Below are 23,188 nucleotides of genomic sequence, written 5' to 3'. Positions count from 1 at the left end.
AAATGTTTAATTTTTTAAAGTAAATCAAGAAGGTATACCAGATAAGATATTTATGTATCCAAATATGATCTAAATATGTAGAGCACCAAATTGGCTAAAATTCAAATAACTCAAATCTTAAGATATTTGAAACACAAGTAAACCCCATACTTAAATGTCTCCAAATTTGAAAATAATCTACGATCAAAAACTTTAAAATGAGTTTGGTTCAAGTCAAGGTGGTATTGAAAAATTATTGCATAAAAATTCCATATAATCTTACCATATATCTCACTTTTGATTACTTCTCCCTTAATATGAATATATAATATTTCAACAATAGTGGGAATTAAAAGAAATGATGATGAGTAGACGAATAGAATCTTCCAAAGTGAAAAATGTAAGTTCTGGAGAATTTTCAAAAATATTTCGAACCTTAGAGAGTCATGAAAGAAATATTGTTAAGTGATGTAAGGTTTTGATCTTTTAAGAGTGAGATGGATCATTCCCTTTCAGGTAGGTACTTCTTTTTTAATTACTCTTTTTTTTTCCCTCCATTGTGCTTTGCGGCTCTGTTACCTTGTTGTTGTAATCTAATTCATTTAATATGAATGAATAAAATGAGTAGCATGTTATCTTTTTTTCAAAACAAAAAATTTAAATTTCGGACAAAATTTACTGGATGGTAATGATTACACGACCAAGGGCAAACAATTGGGCGGTTCATGGCAGACGTGGCGGCCCGAGTCCAGGCAACAATCTGGCGCTTTCATTGTAACAGGATGAGGCGAGTACATCCACCCCCTCAGATATCTGAAAAGATAAAGATATCTCCAGATATTCGTGCACTTTTGGCCTTACACTCTAGATATTTGTTGATAACACTCCTACTCTCTCTCTCTCTCTCCCCCTCTCCTATACTGCTATACAAGGGCCCCAAAGTATCTATTCTCTCTACTAGCTAGACTACTAAAGTATAGTACACTTTTTCTCTCATCTTTTGTTCTATACTGCTCTTGGTTGGGCAAGTCCATTTCTGCATAAAGGAAATTGAGGAGGAAAAACAAGAAGAGAAATGTATGGTGCTCACCAACATGACCACCATTTTCCTTGCTTGCATTGTCACCCACAAAGCTACATCAGGATGGTACAAAACACTACTACATACATAACCTCTCCCATATGTATATATATATATAAGATGATTATAAAAGTCTCCTTTTGCCTCTCCCCTGATCCTCATGCATGCATGCATTAGTCTGCTTGATAGTGTGCTTGCTAACTACTACTACACACAACTTTGAGAGCATGGATTAATTAGTATATGTTACTTAATGCATCATACATGCAGGTCCAGCATCTAATAGAGAGGTGTCTCCTCCTCCACATGACTCGCGAGGATTGCGTCAGGGCCCTCGCTAAGCGCGCCAATATTCGGCCCCTCGTCACCCTAACAGGTCTCTCTCTCTCTCTCTCTCTCTCTCTCTCTCTCTCATGCGCACAGAGGAGTGCTATTACAGTACCCCATAAGTCTATAACGCTTTATATATAGACTGCTGATATGTTGACATGCTGTTGTGTCATCCACAAATTAGTTTGTACAGTATAGACCAGCACATCAATGAACCAATATATATATATATATATATAGTACCTCTACTACCAAAAGAATTTCCTTTTTTATAAACATGGATCAGCAAGTTTGTCATCATTTGAACATAATTAACTAGACATACATGTATGGATGGTGCTTTGCAGTGTGGAAAGAGCTGTTGAAAGAGAACAGAGGCTTCTTCACTGCATACTTCCAAGGTAACATTGCAATAAGTTGCAGGTTTGTCAACTTAATTATCAGGTCTTGGCCATCTTCCATGATTGTAGCTCCCAGAAATAACCTAATTGGTTTCTTGGAAACGTAATTTTTCGACATTAATATTATCATTTGAAGTGAGATTAGAGAACAAGCAACAATGAATGATATACAACACACTTGTTTCTGCAGATGAACCTGATCAAGAGAGGGTGTCAAGAACCATGAAAAGTAGGAAGCAGCAAGCAAGGTCTTGTAACTACCATGGGATCTGAATTTCTGATCATACTTTCACTAGCTGCTCAATTGAGATGCCAAAAAAACCAAAGTAAAAATTAAGCTACCAGGAATCAAGATATATCAATAAGATCTTTTCACATGTTAAAATTAAATTGCGTCAAATTTTATCATTGTATTTGCTATGCATTAATATTGCTAATCATTCGACTTTTGGTGCAAAATCATGCAAAAATTTCCTGGCGTTGTGATTGACGAACATGAGTAGAGATGTCAATCACAACCTATGAGTAGAGATGTCAATGGTTACAGATACCCGCCATTTTATCCGAACTCGATTCAGGTGATTTTAACGAGTAAACACTCTTCCCAAAAGCAAGGGAAAAAAAAAAACAAAGAATACTACTCCATAGTTCTCACTATTCCTGCCCAATAATCCTGCATTAAAGCAAATGAGCAACATAACAAACATGACAAAGCTAAACTCGAGAAAGCTCATTACTCCTAATTTGAACTTCTTCTGTTTGTAAGTGTAAGTTGCAACTTGTAATAAACAACAAAACTCAAGCCAACTTTGAACTATACTTCAAATTAAATTTACAAATTAAATGTTCAAACAAATTGCAATTACAAAATCATACACATCGTACTTCTTATGTATATTGCAACAATGAGAAACTACATTAAGAAGTCACATTTCAGGATTATGCAATCTGAACACGAGAACAAGCTACTCACAAACGTCTCCATCACTCGACCTCATAATAAAGCCCGAATCAAGCTAGAGGAAAATTTGATGCATTGAAGAGAACTCAATCGCTAAACATACCCATCCTTGTAGATGAACACACCTGACTCTCATGGTGTTTATACGATAACATGTATTTTGACATCAATTGCAGGCGCGACCCATTTACATTGATAGTAAGACAACATCCGGTTAAAAGTGCGTCCATTTGGCCCCTCCTTACTCATTGTATACTTGTACGCAAATTTGCCTCATAAAACCTAGAAAGTAGCATGCGTACCTGTCACCATAAGTTGTGAAAGAACCAAGACAGGGATTATGGCTCCCATTATAGGCCGGCTTCGGCCTAAAATAAATACAAATTCAGATTCGATAAGTGTAACAGTATAGCCCAAAGAAGCCTCCTCACACTTTTGCATTGTACACAAAACCCAAACTGGCTACAGTATCTAAGTTACAGCTCGTATTGTTGCTCAGTAAATCTACACAAAAGAATAACCGAAGATTAACCATCAAAATTGCAGTATCTGGCATAGCAAAATGACACCATATTTGCAAAGATCAGATTTACCTTTTTATCCCATCAAGTAGAAAAAATAATACTATGACAGAATTTTACACTTTACATGGAAGTGCTTGGCAAAGAACCCATGAGAATTACAGTGGGTGCATTTTCCGCATTTCCATACTTCATCTGCCTCACCTTAGAAAATATACCAGAGAAAAATCCTGACGTTGAACTTGAAGGAGGTGGGTGGATTGGCTCATCCGACCCTCTGTCGGACTTTATGCTAGCCCCGTGGTTGACCTCCACTGTGGGACCCATTCTCCTGTTTATTATTGGGGTAGACTTGACACAAGGGCAGCCTCTTAGTTTTTCATAGCAAGGCTTATGGAAAATGGATCCGCATGAACCGCATTTTGCAGCTTCAGCCTCCTGATAATGAAGATAAAGTTCAACCGTCATACATAGAAATTGCAAGGATACGTAGTAGATATAACTATCATGTGAAGAGGCTGACCTGAAAGGGGAATATGAGGGATGAGGGATCATTACAGGCTTGTCGAGCATTACAAGGAACACCAGCATCATAGCACTCAAGGCACTGTTGAGTGATGTGTTCAAATATCCTATTTGAAATTGTTTCCATCATGACGGGGAGAGCTGGCATTTGAAGAAGATTAAAACTATATTAAACATCAGAGATTGTAAACCAATAAGCATGAAACTTCTCGATACATTATAATTGAATAAACATTTATGACTTTAGGGATGCAAACATCTATTACATTAGGGATGTAAGATGAATCAGACTTGATCACTGCTATCACTGTTCAAACTCTTTTTCAAGTTAATACCAAGCCTAAATTTGTTATCAAGCTTGGCTTGTTATGCATGCGATCATGTCAAAATAGAGCGTAATACCAATCTGAGCCACGTATGAGCCTTGGCAGAACAGCTTAATGAGTATTACTTTTACACTTTCAAAAATGAAAAGGTCTGTACATGGATTTCAACTCATAAACATAATCTTAGAAAGAACTTATATCTCAGTTTCAAACACAACTGCAAACTATGAATCTATTACATGCTGAAGGACAGTAAAAACTAGTAAAAAAACGAGTAGTTCTTTACTGTTAATTTAAAGAACTACTGTGATACTTTTAATGTTATACATTTGCTCATGAGTTCTTGCCAAAGAGTTGGGATGAGTACAAAAGCCGAAGGAAAGAAAGGAGTCTTCCTGTGTAACATAAAAATTCGATACCATTTATGCTAATTTTCACCAGAATGGGATCCTAGAAGCTACATTTGTCTAAGGATGCCTTATGCCTAGTTTGGAAAGTAGTGGCTACTGCCGCTTCTCACAGCCTGCGTGGTGTTCTTGTCTTCTGTGTTCCATTCATCATAGGTGGAAAAATACATGGAGAGTGCATTTAGCAGAAGCTGCAGAACATGCATGGAGTGAAAGAAACTAACGGAAACTAGTTTGGAAAGTAGTGACTACTGCCGCTTCTCACAGCCTGTGTGGCATTCTTGTCTTCTGTGTTCCATTCATCATAGATGGAAAAATACATGGAGAGTGCATTTAGCAGAAGCTGCAGAACACACATGGAGTGAAAGAAACTAACGAAGGTGTCTTATTCCACAAAGCACAATTTGCTTGGTCCAACCATACAAAGGTCTATCAATCAATGCAAGATCCCACTAGACACAAGACCAATGTATGCATATAAGATTATTATGAATGAATGGTTCAACCAGACTTTTACACCAAAGATTGCCAAACTAGGCCTAAATCAGTTTGAGAAAAGACATTTTCAAAGGCACTTGAAGAGACTCTATATGCCTGACTTGCCTCTATATGGAGGCCCAAGTGATACAGGCAATAGCTAATCCTTAATCACTTTTGACGGCTATCTTGTATTTCAAAGCCCCATTTGGTACCTACAATTGAATTGGCTAGAACAAGATGAGTAAGCTATTTTGAGGCCGAGGGAGGATATAATTTGGAGGCATCAAGGCTTAAGATGAGAAGGCGGAGGAAAGGGATTTCTTGAATCTAGTCTCATTCAATCCCAATTCGCAGGTGGGATTTAATGATCCCATCCTAATTGACTTGCTTGGAATCGATAATGCCAAACCCTCCCCCCCCCCAAAAAAAAAACCACCCCACTTCTTCCAAGTAGCTAAACTCTCTCCCAACATCACTATCTCATCTTATCATATCCAATCCAATCCTGGATGCCAAATGGGCCGTATGTTTAGATGAATGAACTTCAGGATAAAAATACTGACTGCCAGGAAATGAATTTGGCCTATGATAGTGATGTACAAGGTTGTTTAAGTGTTTATTGACTGTAAGTTCTACAATTAAATCTCAGCTGCCTTCTTTCGATGTTTCGTTCAGTTGTGTCTTATATTCGTCTCCTTGTTATTAAACCTTTTGTTCTGTTACTCTAATGATTGATAAAACAAATGCAACCTCGAATTTTAAAGTTTTATGTAGGGAAAAATATGCCAGAAACTTTGGCTTGATTATTCTTGGCCACCAAAACTTTAAAAGGTTAAAAAAGAAACAAAAAAATCATGAACTTTCAACATTGTTTCAGTTAAACACCTCGCCCCAATTTCTGTGAAATTTGCTAACTAATTATAGCTCATGATAGTCAGTTGATCCTTAAAAGTTCATGTCCACCCTTCCTTTGAATGCCAAGATGAAATTAGGGGTTATTCGAACTTTATATAACTGCAAACTATAAAGAAAAATTAGTAAAATTTGAAGTCGGTGGCTGATTGGAACATATTAGAAGCTCACGTAGTATTTTTCTTATTTTTAACATTTTAAAGTTTATGCAGCTACATGTAATAAACCAAAGTTTAGAGTGCCCTGGCATTTTTTTTCCTTCTATTTACCAACCTTAGCTAAAATTTGCACATAGATAATATTGCAACTAGGCTTTCTACAATTCCTAAATCATATGACATCTTCTCCATGTTGCATTTATTTTAAATTCAATTCCTGCAGCAGGGAACAGACTAACTGAAAGTCTATCTCTCAGTAATCTGTCTTTCAAGCCGTTAGGGGACATGCCATAGTTTTCAAGGATTAAAACTACGAATGCCGCCCTAAACTGAGGCTTAATTGTTTACACGGTTGATGCTCCAACTTAAGCTTTACGAGAGACAATGTCAGAGGACAATCATTTTGTCCAATTTGAACATGTGTTGTAGTAAAGCAAATTAAGCAGAAAACCCAAAAAAATGCTCGATAAACAGGAAGTTCTAAATGCTTCTTGTAAGGTCTGTTGCCACTAATAATGTTTTGCTATTGTTACATGAGACTTATGGAGATATTGATGACAGGCATGCCTATCGGAAAGGTCTGTATTAGTTGCATAGAATTTTTAGCAATAATTTGCCACTGGAGTAAATGCTGTTATGTCATCGAATATAGAAACATGTGTACTAGAATTGTTGCTTCACCTGCAAATGCGCCTTTTGAGAGATCAACGAGGTCACGAAGTGCAAAAAAATCATTGCTTTCAAGAAGATGCCTGCGAAATCCAAGACCCTTCTGAATAGACCTGCGGAATGGACACCGGATGCACGGAAGCATAGCTGCTATTTTCTTGCGAATGCCCATGACATGAAGTAAAGCTGGCACTTTGGAAAATAGAAGAGGATTTACTGCGCTTACACAGAGCATGGGCTGCAAGAAACGTAATATACTTATCAAGTTTACACGAAAGAAACCATAATAGTATGCTTTGCATCACATTAATCATGGTTTTTTTAATTAAAAGTAGATTAGGTGGTTATTAAAGGGTCAAGTACATGTTAATCTGCCTCAGAGGAGGAACTGGCACATTCTAAATTCTATATGATAATAGATTCATCGAAGAAGGGAAAATGCATGACTTGGTAACCTCATACCACCATCATTGAAGTTTATCAAAAAACAAAAAGAAAGGCAGGTGATAATTGAGAAAATAACAATCGTTCATTATTACCTGATCATAGATAGATTCCAAGTATGCTTTAGCTAGCTGTGAAACTGGATACAAAGTGAAATCCCAATAATGCAAGACTCTTGCAGGTAGAACTGCAGTATCATTCACATGGCACGAAGAGCAAAACAACTGGCCAGTGTACTGACAAAACCGAGAACTGTTCCATCCCACACTCTGTACAAGTTCCCGAAGCAGCGTTTTTCCAGCATCAATGTGCTTGTGGCATCCCGCGCAGGTATAATGCTGCAACTCGAGCAACTGCCTTATAGACTTGCGAGGCCTTACCTCAACAACTAGCGATATAGTCTTTCCTAAAGTGGAAACTTCTCTTGAAGCAGTTTCCCCAAAACCTGAATCTTTCAATAACCAATCCTCGCGAAGATTTTGAACTGACTTGGGTATAAGAGATTTCAACAAGCCTGAGCTATAAAAAGGTTGGCCAGGGGATAGAAAGCAAATAAAGGAGCTAGGCAATGCGAAGGGATATTTTGATGAAAGAATGGAGCATAAACAATCTTGAATAAGGGTACTCCTCTCACTAACAACATTAGGAGATGCATTCCCAAAAATCTTCCTGGACTCTCTCTCAACATTTGACCATGGCAGAGGAAGAGTATAGCCATGTGCACTAAAAAATGTATTAAGTTGTCTATAAAGAGCGACAAAATCGCGGTAGCGGCGCTCAACCTCCCATTGAGAATTATCACTCCACACTCTCAGTATGTATATGGTATACTCCTTGATTCCAACCAATCTTTCGCCAAAAGAAACATCTCCAGTTTTCTGTTTGGCTCCGATAACTTCAACCCGATCAATTTTGGAAGAATGTTGAGCAAGTGGGTATACATCATCATTACCAGAAGTAGAAGCAGTCGAGCTGCCGTCTCTGACATGGTTAGACAACTGGCTCAGATATCCGCGGTCATCTAGAGCAAACCTGTCTCCATGAGAGTCCACAGAATCTAGCAAAATTTCCTCCATCTCCAAAACCATGTCATCAAATGAATCATTCACTTCTAGTTTGCTGGCCTATGAACCACGAAAAAGAGCATGTGAACTACGAGAAGTCAGTAAGCACCAAGTACAAAAATTTACTACCACGTATATTATTAAAATTTGACGAGTATCGAACAATTCAAATATTGATCAATAAACGTGTAACTTGATCCACCATTAAAGCTGCAACTACATTAACTAGCCTCATCCAGCGTCATATTGATACATGTTGCTACTTGCTAGTTGTGACTTGGACTAAGGTACTTTTTACATTTCAATATTTAGATCATTATGTTCATGGTTGGTATTTCTATTTTACATTTCATACTTCATCCATGTTAGCATATTAAGCCTCTCCCATATTATGGGGCTACCGGACATTTTCAATCCTTTTGCAAATCATCTCGCTTGATGCCTTGTATTGTACAGGACGTGGTCCCAAGACTCTGCGGTACTTGATCATTTCGCAAGGTGAAGGGATATGCCACCAATGATATCGAAATCCAATCAACTTGAGAAGATAGATTGTGTGCTAAGAGGAAAGTATAGGCTCAGGAAGCCTGCACAAAACTTACAAACTATGTATTCACTCGGAAACTAACATACAACTCTGACTTCAAGAAAAATCAATAGTGACTAATATCCAAAGGTGGGCTAAATTCTGAATCTTATCAAACTACTTAATTGGTTGCACTCCCTGGTCCATATGCTCTTTAGTTGACAATGATAATATATTAACTTAGTATTTGCTCTAACAGGTTCCCAACTGGATTATAGTGTCTGTTCCCAACTGGGTTATAGTGTCTCACATATAATAAGCAAACAAACAAAATGAATAACTGTTTGAGACGCATATATAAGCACAGCACATTGTAAGAACCTGTCAAAGGCTACTTTGCGGATAATTGAGTAACTATAGAGCTCTATACATACTTGATATTGAACTTGATTAATATGTGAAAGTCAAATCAACATTCCTGGACAAACAATTACATGAAAAGAATACTTGAACGAACTATGAGCGATGCTACTTTTAGATTAAATTCTTATGAACTTTGCTTAGACCCTTGTTTATAACCTTTCTCGATTAATCAGTGAATTCGAACTATAATTTAAGCAAATTGCGGTCCGGATGCCTACACTCTTGAAACCAGTGTCCACAGAATGAGAGTAGAATCAAGGAGAAACAAGCATCTTATTAGTAGGTATCAATGCACAACTCAGTGTAAGATAGAAAAAGCAAGATTGCATCGCACCGACCTCAGCAGCGACAGGAATTTCCTCTACCCCGTTTGCTGTACTCAAAATCGCGATAGACTCTTCCCGAAAGCTAGATTCTTTACATGCAACATCAATTGCTGGTGGCACGGTACTTTCACCCTCAACTTCTTGAGATGTTCCTGTGCTGTCGGTGCAAGGAGGAGCCAATTCGTCAGATACCCGTTCCTCCGATGGTCCATCGATAACCTCTCTTGTAATTTGCTCATTGCAACTTCGGTGATCTCCATGAGAACTGTCAAAAGTAGCATCTTTTTCTGGAGGAGGGTTCTGAGTAGCTGAAACAGCGGAATCATTCAAGGAGTTCTTGATTGGATGTGTTGTTCCGTTCCGGCCGGAAGGCTCAGCTGCTGAAGCTTGATAGCTGCGAATCATATCCTCGACCGCGCCAGCCAGCGACCCAGTTTGTGGCTGCTGGAAAGGCTGATCCTGATCAAACGAGAATCCGGAGAAGCCGCCGGCCTCGCTCTCCCTCGTAAATTCCTCCCAGTCGGCAGCTCCGAACGCCACCGACGAATCCATAAGCAGCGGGGACCGGCGCCGGCTCTCCATCTCTACTTTTCTCAGATAGTGTTCTACGGCCGCACTGTTATGCAAATCGCCATCATCATTACTAATTTCGGAATCGTTGGAACCGTAATCCTCGAGCATCGAATCCTCCTCGTGATCCGATCCTCCTCCCTCCTCCTCCTCCTCATCCGGAGGATCCGATGCTCCGCCGCCGCCGAAGCGTCGCACTACGCCCAAGCTAGTAGGGGCCAATTCCGAGGCGGCCCCGCCGCCGCTGATAGGACCGATGCGGCGTGGGTGTTGCGGCGGAGGAGGAGGGGGGGAGGAGGAGATCGTCGGCGGGGAAATCGCGGAAGACGTCGAGCAGGTCGCTGCGGTTGGCGAGGGAGCCGGCGAGGCTGGCGGTGCCGAGGACGGAGTCGGCGCTGCAGTACCTGTCGAGATCGGATTCTTCGCAGGAGGAGTAGGCGGAGGAGGAGGCGGCGGCGGCAGCATCGTCGTCGTCGGAGGAGGAGGCGGGGTGTTGGGGCTCCCTAGCCATGGATGGATCTCTCGCCGAGGAGAGAGAGAGAGAGAGAGAGAGAGAGAGAGAGAGAGAGAAGGAGGTTGAATTTTATTTATTTATTTAATGCTGGAGGGTGAAGGGGATGATGGAATTTTGGAGGTGGAGGGTTTCGGGGAAGCGCTGCCGCCGCCGCCGCTCTTTTTTTTTTTGCCGTGGGACTCGACAAGTTCGAAATCATTCTGGCAGTTGATAAAAACTCAAATAATTTTCTATAAAAATTTTAAAAAAATTAATATAATAGGTAGAGTATTAATGCTTTAATAATAAAAATAAAAATAGAGCTATTGTAAGATGTACGATCCGTTTTGAAGTATTAGTGGTATTATTCACACTTCAGTGGGTGTCTTGAAAAATTCTTGATATGGTGACACGTGTTATTTTATTTTTATTTTTTTTTTGAGAAATAAGTAACACGTTATTCATTTTATTCATTGAAAATATAAACTAAACTTCAGAGATGGAAGGAAGAAAAAAAAAAAAAACGTACCAACTACATGCGTGTCGTCGATTATCCGGTAGAAATTACTCCATTGCTCCCACAAATTCGTCAACTATTTAATCTTGTAAGCTGCAAAGAAGGGATCCGGCTGGGTCTTTCTAAAAATCACGCTGTTCCTGACCTTCCAAATTATCTACTAGCAGGCTACCAATCTTAGTTGATTCACATTTTTAGCTAAGTTTCATTTTATTTTTTTATTTCTATATGATATAATTGTTATTGAATATTTGTTAATATTAAAATTTTAAAAATTTAAATTCTAAGAAAAAAAAATTATTAATTTTTAAATAGAAATAAATATTATACATGACTATGAATTATGTCTCCTCAACAGGCATCATAGATGGGGAGCTGTAATTAAAGGAGATTGCTAATTGTGCAAAAAAAAATGTATAAATTTTACATTTCCAATTCAACGGTTTAAAATTTTTAAAATATTTAGCATTAAAAAAAGTAATTTTGACAAAGCAAGAATTTAAGACGGCAAATAACTAAAGAAAATGCAATTCATATATTCACTTTTGAGATATATAAATAGTATTGCTGTTGGCCTCTAAACTTTAATTCAGCTTTCTAATTATTCTTAAATTTTAAATTTTTTAACTTTTATAATATTTTATTTAGTCCTTGTACGACTTAAAAGTTGTTGTCCGAATCTAGTTTAAATATTTGTATTTCTATATACTGCGATTACGATGAATCTTTATTTCATTTTATGCTTTAAAAAAATTATAGATTATATAATTAAAATATATAATAAAATAAAAGATCAAAAAATATACGGCATATCAACATTTAAATGCGCTTTATGTAAGTAAATAATGGTCTTCTTCCTAGTAGCAAATATATGTATAAATTAGAACAAAACATTTTTACAACTTTAAATTTAATATAGGAATCAGAAAGTTCGAGGACCAAATTGAAACACGTTCAAAGTTCAGGCACTAGCAGTAGCAGTAGCATGGCAATTTATCCATTAATAAGAACTTTTTTTAAGCAGGCATTCAAAAAGGGGTGCGAATCCTATATTGCGTTATCCAAGGGTTCACAATGAGTTTTTGTCTTATCAAAATTATTTTTTAAAATTGTAAAATTTTTAAAAAAGTTTGAAATTTTAATATACTATTTTTCGCGGGGGTTTTACCACTAAAATTCCCCTTCTTAAACCTGGTGATCGAGGAGGATGAGGAACACAGGATGAAGCTTAGAGACAAAAACTAGTGAGAAAAGCGAGAGTGATTATCGATGAAGGTGAGTGATCGAATAGCTTTCTCTTTTTCCCTTTTAATCTTTTAGTTTATTTCCTTGTAGTGATGGGTGAATTAGGGTTTCCATTTTTCATTTTCTTTTTTTTTTTTGGGTGTGTAGTGATCATAGGGATAAAATTCCATCCACAATCCTGGATCATCATCATCAGCAGCAGCAGCAGCATGGAAGGTAAAGGAATCAGATCTCAAATCCTGCTATAAATGGCTGCTTATGAGTTGCTACTGCTGCTCCTTACATTGTAATCTCAATATGGGAGTGTTTGGGTTGGTGAGAGTGGATTAGTAGAGGTATCAGTTTCACCTTCGACGACAATAATGCCGAGAAGATTCATCACCTAGGTCATGGCCTCGATTCCTCAAAAAAAAAAAAAAAAAAGAAAAAAAAGAAAAAAAGAAATCCTTGCCTTCAAAAGGTCAAAAGTTGTCTATCCTATGGCTAGGTGACGGATCTCCTCAGCATCATTGCCGTCGAAGGTGGAACTAATATTTTTGCTCGCACCAAACTTGATTTGCGGACTAGTGGTTGGGGAAATTCCTGAAAAAATGTGGGTTTATAGTTTAAGAGGCTGTATTTTTTTATATAACCAGAGGAAGTCACCATTGAGGAAGCCATAAGCTATAAAACTTTCACCAAGATCCAGTTGTTTCCTTTAATGGATTTTGTTTTATATGAGTTATCGATAGTTCCGAGGTTTAGCGTTTAAGTGACTTCCAATCTATTGCAAGCGAAGTCATTTACATAGAACTGAGGGGGTTAAGAGTAAGTCCAGTTTCACTATTTCGCTCTCTTTCATCAAATTAAATGGCATGGGATGAGGACTATTGTAGGGCGAAGACCAGAATAAAACTGATTCAATTATCGTGCTAGTGAACATGATAACGGAGTTAGTTTTTGTGTGTTCGACATAACGGTATATGCGGCATTGAGCAATTGGAGTAGTAGACAAGAATGGTTAGGATCGCATCAAGCTTGGATGTGATTAAAACCTGAACTTAGTGAATGAGTGCAAGAGAAAAAATTGGTGTAGGTAAATCTACTTCTAGTAGCTAGGTACTTGAAGCATAGGCTCTCTTATTGCAGTTTGATCTTTTTTTTGTCTTGTCATTTTTAGTTGTTACTTATTTTGCTTTCATTTATATTGTGAATGTGAATAACATGAATAAAAAATTAATTAGAGTAGAAATGAGTGGATGATCTTGTTTTTGTGTTATAATCAGCAACTTTAGAGGGGTTTTCCAGATAGAAAGAGAATCCAAGGGTGTATTTACACACATAGCATGCATAAAATAAGATTGACCAGGGTACGGAAATAGTACATGATCTCTACATGAGCACAAGTTGATTCTTTTGTTGGTACGTTGAAAGTTTTGTGAGTTTTATTACGAGGAGTAGTACAACAAGCAAATTAGGTTGGCTTCAAAACATGTATGCTTGTTTGCCTGGCCCTACTTGATTTTGAGCTGAGTTCCCTTATAGGCTCAAACTTGAAGAGTTCAGTTTGTACTCTACCATCTATTCAAGCAGTTGACTACTTACCAGGCCCTATTGTTTGGTCCTCATCATGTCTAATATGATCCCCAGTCTAAGCAAGAAAATAGAGAAGTATGTCTTTGAAGATTGTTCAATCGGACAAAATCTATGAGATTTGCTTTTGGATTAGAATATTGAACAAGGAAATATGTTCTGAAGATCGGATAATTTCACTTATTTAGGAGGGTCTTAAACAAATTTTGTGTTGATTATTGAAGTTATTTCATGGGGAACTACGAAAAGTTGTTTCTCCCATTTCTAGTGTGAAGCTAAAGTTCATCGCACATTTAGGAGTATTGTGTTTAGATTCTGGATCGTTCTTTTTTTTGCTATTAACAAAAAAACATACAAATGAATAAATACTGAAAGAAAGTGTGAAACAAATACCAGAAAAAAGACAGCAATTTACATGTTTCGACGACTTACTATGTGTCATAGAAAGAAAAAGAGGTGTATTCTTTGCATGAAGAAATCAAAATATTGATCCTCACCTTCATTTTCACTTGAACTAAAATATGAGAGCCTTATGAATATTACTACTTTTACTTTGTTATAAGGAAAAAAAAAAACTCAAATGGAATACTACAAATAGACTTCTCTAAATACCAAAACAGAGGAAAATGATTGAACTTAATTAAGCTTTCAAGAGCTTCCTCTCTATTGTATCACAAGCTAATTCATGCCATATATATGTGAATTACGGCCTCGTGTAACGTGTCTTAGCTATGATGCAATCATGCAAAAACAAAATTATACAAAGTCAAACTTGCAACTTCACTTTTTCTTGATTGTTGCTAGACTTAGGTCCTGTTTGGCAAACCCCCAGGCCCCAATACAGAGTGATAGGTCAACGTTGGTTAGCGTTTCTTTTGTTTATTTTGCATTAATTTTGCATGTATGTTATGTATCAGTACTGTTTATATAATAGTATGCTTTAGACTTGTCTTTACTTGTAATGCTTATCTTTTAAAAAGTCTTATAAATGTGGTAGATCTAGGTGCTGAAGTAAAGGCCATTCATATATTATGTTTTATGCAGTTCTTTACTATATGTAAACTGTGTGAGTTATGTTCTTTTTAGTACATAAGATATTTATTAATGTCAGGCGTTCATGTGTTGAACATATGTGTTATGTTATGTAATTGTATATTTGATTCTTATATCGGCGTGATGAATATGCATTTCTTGCAGCAGTGATGGGCGAGTCATTATATTCTACTATGTTTTCTTCACCAATCATAAGCAAACTTATGACAATATTAGATGATGATGATGACTATTGGGATCAAGTATTCGTTATGCTCATTGACCAAAGATATTTTACTGAAAACCTTGATCCATCGTCTTCAGAGGAAGAAGAGGAAGAGCCGAGCGATTTTGGCGGAATATCTGACTCAAGTCGAGGTGATGATCTTCCTACTAGCATCACAGACCAGGTATGTAATAGTAGAAGTTATTTAAACTGCCGGCTGTAATGAATTTTATTATATGGTATATCTAGATAAATTAGTTTTTGATTGCATACGTAGTCTTGTGTGCCACAGTTTGTTATGTACATATTGGAAGGCTTTTATGTCAACTTGCTTTATTGTAATTGATGATCCGATGTTTACATATCGGAATATGTTTTCAAATGTTGTTGAATTACAAGTACGGTTGTTCTATATTAATTGATATGATATTTTGGATGTTACTAAATGATGCTAAATTCCCAAATGTTTGCTACTATTTATCCGCTGTATTGAACATTTTGTGGGTACGTAATTTTGTGTTTGTTTGAGGGGATTAAATTATAATGGCCTTGTGTGTATTATGATGATATATTTTCACTTATGTGCTTCATTAATTTTTATGGGTCATTGTACAATTATACATTTTGCACATATTATTACTTAATTAGCCTTGATTGATTTTTTTTTCTTAATTATGTTTAATTTTACCTTAATTATATATAATTAATTAACTAAATAATTATGTTTAATTTAACCTTCACTTTTATATTACATAGGATTATAAGCTAGAGGGGTAATATTGTCATTTTAAGTTTTAACCACCATCTTTTCCTCTTATTCCATCTTATATATCCAAACACTATTTTTCTTATACCTGGCACTAATCTAATACTCATCCAAACGCAAAAAAATAATATTCCAGTTTGTTCTAGAACTTATATCTATTCCTAGAATAAGCGGTTCTAGCTTATATCAAAATCAAACGATACTATAGAGTCCGGCTGGTATACTATCGGTAGACTTTCGTGCTACCAAATTATTTTTAATAACGCAGCTTTCAAATCAACCATCGACTCTGTTAGACTCTAGGAGTAGCGAAATGACAATTCCTAAAAACTCTAGGATATGATACACTAGGGATATTTGAATAAAATATTATATATATATATATATATATATATAGANAGAGAGAGAGAGAGAGAGAGAGAGAGAGAGAGAGAGAGAGAGAGAGAGAGAGAGAGAAAGAGTAGGTCTTGTGTGCTCTCAAGAGCACAGAGCCCTACGTGCTCCTGAGCCGTTTTCGATGATGGGACTCCCGAATCGACGATCGGCTCCGATATACTTGATCTAGTATATTTGAAGTATGTAGAAAATAAATTTTGCGATTTTTCGATATCGTTTACTCAGTGATCGAAAAGATTCAAAATCAATAATTTTTAATGGTCAATATCTGCCGTTTCAAGTTTAACGGCGTAGAAGTATCCAAATCAGATGAAATTCTGATAGAAAATTCTTTATACTATCTACAACAAGTTCAATATCTCTGATCGAAAATTTTAGTACTATATCACCACTTTTTATGAGATTTTTATTTTCAGCCATTGATTTTGAACCCTTTCGATCACTAAGTAAACGATATTGAAAAATCGCAAAATTTATTTTTTAAATACTTCAAATATGCTAGATCAAGTATAGCAGAGCCGATCGTCGATTCGGGAGTCTCATCATCGAAAACGGCTCAGGAGCACGGAGGGCTCTGTGCTCTTGAGAGCACAGCAACCCTGCTCTCTCTCTCTCTCTCTATATATATATATAATTATACATTGGCTACTGTAATCATATATTGAGGACAATCAAGATACCTGGATTATATTAAGAGACATTTACTGATATACATTACCTTGTCCAATTGTTCTGAGTTTGTTCATAAAAAAAAAAAGATAATCACTCGTATGAAATAATAATTTAAAGAGTATGAACCAACTATCATCCAACTTGACCAAATAATAATAATAGATATTTAGTTACACAAACTAGTTAATTAGGCATTCATCATGTATGTCTATTTTCAAATAGCATTAGGTTCTATATATAATATAAAACATTAACAGAAAAAAATATGCTGACATAATAAAAATAGGAAAAAAAATTATTTTGTGGCCCTTGTTGGTTAGTACGAGATTGGCCAATTAGATAAGAAAAGTGAAAACGAAACCCTAAAAGCTTGAACCGTAGATTAATACTATGTAGAGACAGAGTGAGAGAGAGCACCTTCCATCATCCATGAGCAAAAAGACAGGAAAATGACGAATTGAAAATGGATTGGCATTTCACCCACTCTTTTCCTGATTTCTAGTGTGTTAGGATGTGGGCTTTTCGAAAAATTTTGAGATCTGAACACACACACACACACACACACACACACACTATCTGAGCCATATTTGATATTTTTTTGATTATTTAAAAATTCTGGATACTTTGATCCGTATTGGACATGTATCCGGCGCTTATCCGTATCCGATACAAGAACAGCATGTAAATTGAAGTATCCATGCTTCATAGATTAAACATTTATGTAGGTATCCATAACTCAGGGAATGAAGAATGTTTTTTTCTTGCTCTGTACATCGTGGGATATTTATTAAATAGAGAAAGTGGGTCCAAGACCCTTAGTGTCTTTAAGTTTTGATTGTAGAGTATGAGATTTGTCCCTTGCAATAGGACCTGCCTTTGGTGGGTCATAATTGGGTAAAATACTATGCTTCCCTTAGGATTTTATATTCAATCAGATACACCTTTGTCATCAACTGGAGAGGTGAAAAGGAGAGATAGGATGGAGTCAACTTAAAGATGGTAGTCTCTTATTTTGAACGAAAAGCCCAAGTAAAGAAAAGTGGAAGAAGTAGATGGTAGGCTTGCATGTGAGTATGAGCTCCCATTCTAAGATCAAAATGCTTCTCATTTTGTCAATGGTGGGAGCCACTCTTTAATATCTTATCATATAGGATTGTTCGCATAAAAAGCATGTTGCAACCAGCTAAGACTTATAACTATGCTACTGTGCCTTATCAACAGCTTTCAATAGGTCTGGCCATTCTGCATTTTGTCTATTGAGCTCGAAAACATACATAAAAGTCTTGGCAAGTGCATGTTTTAGCCATGCATAATGAAGAAGATACTGAAGTAGTGTGTCCAACTGCAGAAAATAGAGGTTGGATTTTCTTCCTCATTTTGCATGCTTACAGTATGCTTAAGAGTAAAAATTGCTGAATTTCTCAATTATATAATATACTTGAAGGCGAAGGATAGAGTGTGTGTGCTTGAGGTTAGTTTTTCCTTGTGGCATAATTCTTTGTTTCTCTCTGTTTTGATGTTTAGAGGAGCCCTTTCATTTATTATTATTATTATTATTTTTGACTTCTTGTAACAAGAGAAGGGTGGTTTTCCACTTTATGGCTTGTTCTTTAGGTTGAGGACAATGAAGGAGTGCAAACTTTTGTTTTTTCTTGTATTGGACTTGTCTTTGCCTCTCCTCATGGACATCGATATATTGTAGAATCATGTAAACTACTGTCTTTTCTATGTGTTTCCTATAACTACTCTGTATTTATCTTGTACATTCTTATAGAAAACAATACAAGTCAATTCAAAATCCTAGCATAAGGTTCATGAGATATTTGAAACCCTGAAAAGTATGCAAGTTGGAGCATGTAAACTTGAGTTTCCAACTGAGAAAATTATCAATCTTTTTTTTGTCTCATCATTTTTAGTTGTTACCTTTTTCTTTATTTATATTGTGAATGTGAATAACATGAATGAAAAACTAATTAGAGTAGAAATGAGTGGATGATCTTGTTTTTGTGCTATAATTAGCAACTTTAGAGGGGTTCTCCACATAGAAAGAGAATCCAAGGGTGTATTTACACACATAGCATGTATAGAATAATATTGACTAAGATACGGAAATAGTGCATGATCTCTACATGAGCACAAGTTGATTCTTTTGTTGGTGCATTGGAAGTTTTGTGAGCTCTATCTCGAGGAATACTACAATAAGCAAATTAGGTTGGCTTCAATACACGTATGCTTGTTTCTCTGGCCCTACTTGATTGTTACCTGAGTTCCCTACTTGATTGTTAACTGAGTTCCCTTAGGTTTCGTTTGGTTGGGGAACTAAAGGGGGAATAAGGGGTTGTCCCCCCCTTGTTCCCCAAATAGAAATTGAACAGGGTGCTGTACCTACCCGTTATGTTTAGCTGCCACTATATCATGTAGAGTTCCCTCACCAACTATATTAGTATCTTATCTATATTGTATATGTGATGCTTTGTGTTCGACCCTTACGCATATTTAATTGTGTCGATCCGCATGAACCCTTTTTTGTGAAGTGATAATTTCTTTAACTACAGAAGAAAGCATTTAAGTCCTTTCACAAGAAAGGCGTGGTGTTCGAAACCACACCTACTAAAAATCTACATATTGACGGTAGCAGCAGATTGTGTACAGTTTGGATGCAAGTTTGTTAAGTCTTATTATAGAAGAACAGACTTTAGGAACTACGTCAATGGGTCTTTCACAAACCTAGAGTGGAGTAGGATAATAAGCGATTTCAACAGTAAGAACAATATTAACCTCACCAAGGACCAAATAAAGTATCGACTTAAAGTTTGAAAAAGAATGTTCATGACCTACACCTGTCTTGCAAATAAGAGCGGGTGGGGATAGGATTATGTTCACAACATTTCCACAGCTGGTGACCCAAGTGATTGGGATGTCATAATAGCGGTACAATTTAATTACGTTCATTGCCACTTATTATTACAGCATATTCTTATTCCAATTTCATAATTTTAATAATCTTTGTTCAGGAGAATCCGGCCTATGCAAAGTGTGGGGATAAACCTTTTCCGGCCTATAAGGACATTGAGTTCCTTACTTCAAAGACAATGGCCACAGGAAGATCTGGTTTTTCCTCAGGAACGGCGGCAGCCCCTACGATAGATAGCTCATCGTCATCTTCCCCTGGTGAGAATGAGAGTATAATTGGAGTTAGAATGTTTGCATTTGTTCTTTGGGTTAATTGCATATAGGTTCCCGCAAATATAGTGAATTGCAAATATATTTCTGTAAAGTTCAACTTTCATAAGTTATCCCTGAAAAAGTTCTAATGTTTTCAGATATATCCCTACCGTTAGAATCCGTTAGAAATGTATAGTTTAAATACGTTACCCTAGTTAATTTTTGACATTTTTACCCCTCTTATATTATACTGTTATAATTTTGAAGGGATATATTTGTAATGACAAAATTAGAAATATAAATAGTTTTCTAATGGTTCTCTAACAATAACAAACCGGAGGGATATATCTGAAAACATTAGGACTTTTGTAGGGATAACTTATGAAAGTTGAACTTTACAGAGATATATTTGCAATTTACTATGTTTGCGGGGACCTGTGTGCAATTTGCCCTTATTCTTTTATCTAGTCCCTTTGAAGCAAGGTCACTTGCCTCACCTTTCAATGCCAATCCCAGATCCACTAATACCTACCGCTGTGCCTACCACTGCGGGAGCAAGTGCTAGTGGATCTGGCCATAGCTCTGCGGCAAAAAGGCCTCGTTCCCCACAACCTGCCAATCCTCCACGCAAACATGCATCGTTATCTGGAGGACGACGGAAAAAAAGTGATATCGTGAGTGACGCGGTGGCAGAGATGGTAAAACTTAGCAAACAAAAGCTAGATCTAGTACGCCAAATTTATCAGAACGAGGTCACCAATCGACCAAACATCCCTACAATCAATGCATGCATGAGCAGAGTGTATAATCTGCCCGGGATGACAGATGAGCAGATTTTGGCAGCCTGTGATGCATTAACAGACGACAAGAATCGTCAACTTTTCATGACCATGAATGACAAGCTTGCATTCATGTGGGTTGATCGCCAAGTTGCAATGCAAAATAATTTGTACAAGCGATATTTTCCTGGCATGTAGAACAATGATGGAATGTTAGTCAACGTTGGTTAGCGTTTCTTTTGTTTATTTTGCATCATTTTTTGCATGTATGTTATATATCAGTACTGTTTATGTAATAGCACGCTTTAGACTTGTCTTTACTCGTAATGCTTATCTTTTGGAAGTCTTATAAATATGGTAGATCTAAGTGGTAAAGGCTATTCATATATTATGTTTTATGTAGTTCTTTAGTACATGCAAACTGTGTGAGTTCTGTTCTTTTCAGTATATAAGATATTTATTAATGTCAGGCGTACATGCGCTGAACATATATGTCATGTTATGTAATTGTATACTTGATTCTAATATCGGCGTGATAAATATGCATTCTTGCAGCAGTGATGGATGACTCATTATATTCTACTGTGTTTTCTTCGCTAATCATAAACAATCTTCTGACAATATTAGAGGAGGATGATAACTATTGGGATCAAGTATTCGTAATACTCATTATCCAAGGATACTTGATATTTAGTAATACATATAACAAGCAACTATGTCGTACTAGGTCTTTTACTGGCCATCAAATGATTTTGTGATATTTTGACTAGTCACCTAGATCGAGGGTATAATCACTTTCGAATGACGACCACTACATTCACTGCTTTCTGCGATAAGCTTGTTGGAAGGGGGTTGATAAATAGCACAAGGAATATACTTTATTCGACGACGCCAAGGAAATAATAAATATTTTACTGAAGACTTTGACCCATCGTCCGAAGAAGAGGAAGACCCGAGCGTTTTTGGCGGAACATTTGACTCACGTAGGGCGACGAACTTCGAACTAGAATCACATACCAGCTATGGAATAGTAAAAGTTAGTTATTTAAACTACCGGTTGTATTGAATTTTATTATATGGGATTGCACTCAACTGTGATGATTATATGTGATTGCATGGTATACCTGGATAAATTAGTTTTTGATTGCATATGTGTAGTCTTGTGTGGCACAGTTTTTGTATATATTGGAAGGTTTTTATGTCAACTTGCTTTATTGTAACTGATGATTCGATGTTTACGTGTAACTCCCAAATGTTTGCCACTATTTATCCGCTCTTTTGAGCATTTTGTGGGTGCATAATTCCGTGTTTGTTTGAGGGTATTAAATTATAATGGCCTTGCTTGTATTATAATGAAATAATATTTTCACTCATGTGCTTCATTAATTTTTTTGGGTCACTGTACAAATTATTTAATTAGCCGTGATTGAATTTTTCTTAATTATGTATAATTACTTAATTAAATAATTATGTTTAATTTAACCTTCACATTTATATTACACAGGATTTATAAGCTAGAAGGGTAACATCGTCATTTTGAGCTTTAACTATTTTCTATTTCTTTTATTCCATATTATACATTCATACACTATTTTTTTTATACTTAGTAATAACCTAATACTTATCTAAACGCAAAATAATAATAGTTCTAGCTTGTTCCAAAATTTATACCTATTTTTGAAATAAACAGTTTTAACTTATACCTGATCTAATCGATAACTTATAACTCAAATTTGAAGAGTTCAATTTGTACTCTATCATCTATTCAAATAGTTGACTACTTTCCAGGCCCTACTGATTGGTCCACATCATGTCTATTGTTCCCCAATCTACGCAAGAAAATAAAGAACTATGTTTTTGAAGATTGTTCAATCAGACAAAATTGCATGAGATTTGCTTTTGGATTAGAATATTGAACTAGGAAATATATTGAGAAGATTGGATAATTTCACTTCGTTAGGAGTTTCATCCAGCAAGAGTCTTAAAACCCAACTCTAGATGTACAATAGTTGCCACAATTTTTTTTGTGTTGATTATTAAAGTTATTTCGTGGGAAACTCTTAAGCGTTGTTTCTTCCACTGCTAGTGTGAAAACTAAAGTTCACTGCACATTTAGGAGTACTGTGTTTAGATTCTCGATCGTCCTTTTTTTGCTATCAACAAAAGATATACAAAACCGCCCCTAGCGCAAGCGGCAAAGAATTTGGTGATTGATATTCGAG

The 23,188-nt window shown here is 36.4% G+C and overlaps 3 protein-coding genes across 11 annotated transcripts; 2 read left to right on the top strand and 1 right to left on the bottom strand.

Moving 5' to 3' along the window:
* LOC109722144 lies at positions 881-9,040 on the top strand. Of its 4 annotated transcripts, XR_002219383.1 has the most exons (6): positions 884-1,126; positions 1,331-1,436; positions 1,738-1,791; positions 1,982-2,039; positions 7,376-7,524; positions 8,715-9,040. XR_002219383.1 is itself a non-coding variant. In XM_020250035.1 (5 exons), exons 1-5 carry the CDS (start codon positions 1,055-1,057, stop codon positions 4,752-4,754), a joined length of 357 nt encoding a protein of 118 aa, XP_020105624.1. In that variant the 5' UTR covers positions 881-1,054; the 3' UTR covers positions 4,755-5,427. The 4 variants fall into 4 exon arrangements, 3 of the variants coding, with proteins under 3 accessions (XP_020105624.1, XP_020105625.1, XP_020105626.1); XM_020250035.1 differs by lacking the exons at positions 7,376-7,524; positions 8,715-9,040 and adding an exon at positions 4,688-5,427 and having other exon boundaries at positions 881-1,126; XM_020250036.1 differs by lacking the exon at positions 7,376-7,524 and having other exon boundaries at positions 882-1,126.
* LOC109722139 lies at positions 2,507-10,328 on the bottom strand. The gene is made up of 6 exons (XM_020250025.1): positions 9,546-10,328; positions 7,290-8,318; positions 6,763-6,988; positions 3,797-3,939; positions 3,346-3,711; positions 2,507-3,256 (listed from the first exon to the last, which is right to left on the bottom strand). The coding sequence occupies exons 1-5, from the start codon at positions 10,212-10,214 to the stop codon at positions 3,397-3,399; spliced, it is 2,382 nt and encodes a 793-aa protein (XP_020105614.1). The 5' UTR covers positions 10,215-10,328; the 3' UTR covers positions 2,507-3,256; positions 3,346-3,396.
* On the top strand, positions 12,132-21,506 carry LOC109722140. Of its 6 annotated transcripts, none has more exons than XM_020250028.1 (5): positions 12,132-12,388; positions 12,506-12,574; positions 15,131-15,372; positions 20,037-20,193; positions 20,704-21,506. In XM_020250028.1, exons 2-5 carry the CDS (start codon positions 12,568-12,570, stop codon positions 21,162-21,164), a joined length of 867 nt encoding a protein of 288 aa, XP_020105617.1. In that variant the 5' UTR covers positions 12,132-12,388; positions 12,506-12,567; the 3' UTR covers positions 21,165-21,506. The 6 variants fall into 6 exon arrangements, with proteins under 6 accessions (XP_020105617.1, XP_020105616.1, XP_020105619.1 ...); XM_020250027.1 differs by having other exon boundaries at positions 15,128-15,372; XM_020250031.1 differs by having other exon boundaries at positions 12,134-12,388; positions 15,287-15,372.

The sequence above is a fragment of the Ananas comosus genome, linkage group 16 (genome assembly GCF_001540865.1).
Source record: "Ananas comosus cultivar F153 linkage group 16, ASM154086v1, whole genome shotgun sequence".
In the NCBI taxonomy this organism is placed as follows: Eukaryota; Viridiplantae; Streptophyta; class Magnoliopsida; order Poales; family Bromeliaceae; genus Ananas; species Ananas comosus.
The sequence above is the reverse complement of the archived record's forward strand: the minus strand, read 5'-3'. Positions and strand labels throughout refer to the sequence as shown.